The sequence below is a fragment of the Montipora foliosa genome, chromosome 3 (assembly GCF_036669935.1).
Source record: "Montipora foliosa isolate CH-2021 chromosome 3, ASM3666993v2, whole genome shotgun sequence".
NCBI classification, from domain to species: domain Eukaryota; kingdom Metazoa; phylum Cnidaria; class Anthozoa; order Scleractinia; family Acroporidae; genus Montipora; species Montipora foliosa.
Genome location: NC_090871.1, coordinates 42,402,702 through 42,407,701, shown reverse-complemented (window position 1 = coordinate 42,407,701; position 5,000 = coordinate 42,402,702). Strand labels below are relative to the sequence as shown.

Sequence of the window (5,000 nt, the reverse complement as noted above, 5' to 3'; positions counted from 1 at the left end):
GCGGGACTTCCGAACCCATAAAGAGAGTTTTGGACAATCATGGTATCAAAGTGACTTTTAACCCTACAAGACAATTGGCCAGATATTTCCAAAGCCGAAAGACGAAAGGGACAAAGAAGAAATTCGAGATCTCGTGTATGACATCCCCTGCGCAGTTTGTAGTCGGAGAAACGCAAAGAAAATTTACAACTAGAAAAGGCAAGCATCAAAAGGCCGTCGCACAGCTACAAAAAGAAAAATCAGCACTTGCGGACCATGTTATAAAAACAAATCATGACATCGCTTGGAATGAGGCCACTATTCTTAGAACTAACAATAACTGGCGACAAAGGAGAATTCTTGAGGCTTGGGAAATAAACTGTGCTAAAGACCCCCTCAACCGAGACGATGGAGCACTACTCCCCAAGGAGTACTTGCAATTGACTATTGCAGAAAAGAAAAAATGACACTGACTTTAGAATTTTTAATTAGCGCTCTGGTTTATATCCAAGCTTTCATGTAAATTTTATCTTTCACTTCTTCTGATGAAGGCTGTTGAATACAACCGGAACGTCGGAAAACGTTTTTTATTGTACATAGTTTATATTTCAAACACCAGAGTAACATATATTTATATTTTTTATTTGCCAATGGATCCACCTGGTGACAAACCCAGTTTTAATAATATTGTATCTGTTTCTCTTTCAGTTGAGCAAATGTTGGTGCATTTTTGTGCTGAAAAGTTGCGGTTTTTTCGTTACACTGTACGAGAAGCTTTAAACTCGATAAGAGGTAATCACAACTAGCAATTACTTACAACTACTTACCCTACAGTACAATTTATTCTTCTTCTAAAGATTGCAAGTCTATGGTTGGATATTGTTGACTGCAACATTATATTTTTAACTTTTGTCTGCCCTTGATTGCATCTTGATATGTGGCTGTTTAAAAAAACAATAACATTGTTGCAAGCACTGAATTATTCACTTCTTGTGAGTGTTAACTTGATTAAAAAGTTTTGTCTGATGGCATCCCTACCTGTCAACATTGGGTATTCGTCTTTTTGGAAACTGATTCTGCTTGATTTCCTTGAATATCCACTGTTACAGTAGTATCAAAAAATTAGTTTCTGCATTTTGGGTGTGAATTAAGTGGCAAACCTATTTTCAAATTGCGTTTTTTCCTTCAGGTAAACGTAGTGAACATCAAAGTAGCTACCACTTCTATTTCCGTGGCTGTGGTTGGAAGCCAAAGGACATGCCATGGGACAAATCTGACGTGCTATGGATCAGGGTTATGGACAAGTTGATGACCATGATGTTTGGTGTTGATTTTCTGGAGTACGATTTCGACAAAAAGAAGATATGCCATGTAGCTGACAGCTACACTCCAACATTTGTTTATAGCAGAGAAGAGTGGCTTAGGGAATACACCCTTATAGTCTCTTTAGATGACACGTGTATGGGTACAAATCAACAAGGTTGGTCTTCTTTAATGATGTACGTGTACCTATGAACATGTTCTGTAAGGTACCTGTATACCGCACGCATTCCTGTGCTTCTTTTTAGAGCTTTCAGGTCTCTGTTGTACTATGAGGTTAATATATCAGAAGCATTCATATCAGATGCGATTTTGACTAATTAGGTGATAAAGGCAAAATGTGTCCTAAGGTTAATTTACCAGTGTCCTGTCTGTATTAGCATATAAATTTTTGTAGACAAACAAGTTCTTTGTGTAAAGAAAATTATCATTTTTTCTTTGAATGACGAGCTTCCATTTGTCCTTGACTTCACAGAACAGGAAGAGAAGACTCTGCAATCTGAATTAGATGTTGTGCATGAAGATGAAAGTTTCAGTGAGGAGCACAATATAGGTATAAATAAAAAATTGTTAGTTTTTTGGTGAAAGAGGTGTATAAAACTTGTGTGAGTTTCTCGTGTATAAACACAATGTTAACTGCCGTTCGCTTTCCAATATTCTCAATCAAAGAAATATAATAATATTCCATCTTGAGAAAATGTCCATTGCAAAGGAAAAAGCCTTTAATAGTGCTATATGTTTCTGCTTTGTCACTGAGAAGGGGTATACTAGACTGTATGACTCTACCTGCACCGTGACAGAAACAATTGACAGTCTCCCAATGCAAGATTTCCTTAATATCTTTGTAGAAGTACAGTGTATTCCTTCTCGGGGACAAAGCATTGAATAGATAGATAGTAGTTCCAAATCACAAGGGCTTTTTAAGGAAACAGAATGCAAAGTTGCTAACGTGAATCTAACCTGTGACCTTCCAGTTCACCATTTAGTATGCTCTACTTCTGAGCTATGGAAGACTCCTGTGGCTAGCTCCATCATTCAGTTAGGGTTATGTTGGATACTTTGTAGGACCCATATCATCCCGGTTGTTTGTGTTTACAGTTCTGTTTTCATAGTTTGTACTTGCGTGCATGTAATGTTGACCCTGTGGCCCATAACAACAACTGAATGCTCTTTGTATGAGTATTATTTTTATTTTTTGGCTTAGTGGTAGGATTCCAGAAGAGAACATACATGTAGAAGGTCATGATTTGATTCCCTTTGAGGCCTTGGAATAATATACTTTTTTTCTCAATGAGACGTTCAGAATATTATATGTTAAGATTTAAAAAGGAAACAAAATATTTTGACTTGCACTAAGACGAGGAAAATCTCTCATTGCTTGAGAAATAAAATAATTTAGCGACAAAGAATTAAGTCCTGATATGTCACAGTGGTTTTTTTAATTGTGTCAGCTTTATACTGTAGATAAATATTGAGTATATGAAACACATGGTTCACTGTGATGGTCAAACTCAGTTGTTCTTGTCCTTTTGTTTAGTCTGACAAATAATGCACAGAGTTGAACATATATTTTAAGATATCCATGTGTATTATAAATTTGCAGATCCTAACAGTGACTTGGATGTGTTGGATGCTGATGACCTACCACCAAACAATCTGACTCATCAGGACAGGTTTGTTAAAGATTTATTTTTCAGCTATTGGAATGGATTCCTTGAGGCGAGCTACACATACATATCCAGTTAAACCGCTTTCAAATATAGAGCAGTTAACTTAAATTGAATGTGTGATTTCATGCTACATGTGTAAGGCTTTGTTCAGTGTAACAACGAAGTTCTGTTCAATCTTTTTACTTTTTGTTGTTGGTTTTCCTAGTATCGTGGCTGTGTTCCCACCACGACCATCCATGGCAAAAGTTACTGTTCTGCAAATGGATATGGACACCTTGGATGATGGACAGGAAATGAACGATTCAATTGTTGATTTTTTTATGTAAGTAGCATTGAAGTTGATAAATTTGATGACATGTGGGGGCTTTAAATTTCTCAAGCTAGAGCTGTTTACTTTGTTTACAAGCAATGTTTTCTTTCCCTTCATTTATTTCAAAGGTATGCCACCTATGCAATGGACCAGGAAGTTAGAAACAGCCACGTGTTTAGTTCATTCTTCTTTACAAAACTGTCTGAGAGAATAAAGAATGGTGCCCACTTTGTACTACCCAGGTACTGAAACGCCTGCATAATTTTCGCCATCTGAGGACAATGAAATGAATGTCTTTGCTGTTTAATATAATTGCTAAAAACAGTACAGTGTATTTTATATGGGGAGTCCAGTTCATATGACTGAAGAAACATTTTTTTTATTAAATCAGTAATTACATGTATGTACATGTAGGCAAGTTCGTAAAAAAACTTTCTTTTTTAAATCTGTGTTTATACATGTAAATCAATAAACATATTGATGTGCTCAAGTAAGGTGGAATTCACAAAAGGGTACTTCTCGGAATTCTTGTTGGGGATGTGCCGGTTGGTTCTCCAAATCCTGACCCTATTTCAGGCCAAAAGACACCTGGCCTCTAAATTCCATACCCGTTTTCAGAACTGGCATCTAACACTTAAACATATTGTTTAACCATTCATTTAATTGGTAAAAAAATTGGTAAAATATCTTTTGGTTACTTCTCTTTCTCTCCTTTTCATTTGGAGTTGAAAAGACAAATAAGTTCATACGCTCTCTTGGTTCCTTTAAAAACCATACCCAATTTCAGACCATGATGGTCAAATCTATACCCGTTTTCGGACCATAATGACTCAAAAACCATACCCTTAGGGGCGGCACATGCCTTTATAGCTTATATATGGTAGTATCCCCCCCCCCCCTCCCTCCGTGGTTTCCTTCAATATTTTACTTTATTTTACATGGCATCCTAGGGTTACTGGTATGGCTACATCTAACTCTTCTTCTCCCGTGACATGTTTTTAGTGCTGAAGAGCAACATGAGAGGGCTTGCTCATTCGCAAAGGAAAGTTGACCTTTTAAAAAGGATTTCGTTTTTATTCCAGTGTGTAGGTTTGTGATTCTTGCAAGCTTGTGTGTCTATTTTTTTGTATTATAGTATTTTGGTTGCTTAATTGTTTGGTGAACCAACATTGATAGCATTTTGACCGCACAACACTGTAAAAGTGATTGATCCTGTGGAAAAAGGATATCACGGAAATTCTCGTTTAATCCCCGAAAATCCTGTTTTTTAAAGGGGCAGTTTCACAGTTTTGCGCATGTCCAATCTTTGGCGCTAGCAGTTGTAAATTTTACAGTTTCTTTCTGAACCAGATGACGTTCATTAATCACAGAAAGTATTAAAGCACATTCACTGAATTACTCAGACCCAAATTTGGTAGAAGATACATGTACTGCGGGTTTACACAGAAAATATCAAATTCAGTTTTGATCATCGTATTTATTGTACGGGTAGAACATTAAATTTTTATTCAACGCACAAGTTATCTATTCGCATGCAGTAGGTTATAAAACAAAGGAAATGATTGCAAAAGTAATTCCAACGAGTAGTTCCACTTCAATGGCATTGTATCCGTTTCCTGCATCATTTCTTTCAATTGTTTCAATAACAATGGAATTAAATGGGCTGAAGTGACAGTTTGCCTATGTGCAGAGGCATGAAATTCTCCCTTTAAAGAGGTCTT

General features: G+C 36.5%; 1 protein-coding gene across 3 annotated transcripts in view; it reads left to right on the top strand.

Annotated features, from left to right (window-relative positions):
* Positions 1-3,643, top strand: part of LOC137997458 (uncharacterized) — a 26,102-nt gene extending 22,459 nt beyond the window's left edge. Inside the window, exons 1-5 of one of the 3 annotated variants that reach the window (XM_068843476.1) lie at positions 689-771; positions 1,169-1,444; positions 1,775-1,852; positions 2,903-2,972; positions 3,175-3,643. In XM_068843476.1, the coding sequence (XP_068699577.1) occupies positions 696-771; positions 1,169-1,444; positions 1,775-1,852; positions 2,903-2,972; positions 3,175-3,295 (621 nt within the window). In that variant the 5' untranslated portion in view covers positions 689-695 and the 3' untranslated portion in view covers positions 3,296-3,643. Of the gene's footprint in view, positions 1-688; positions 772-1,168; positions 1,460-1,774; positions 1,853-2,902; positions 2,973-3,174 lie in introns of those variants that run through there. The other 2 variants (XM_068843475.1, XM_068843477.1) reach the window with 2 other exon arrangements.
* The last annotated feature ends 1,357 nt before the right edge of the window (positions 3,644-5,000 follow it).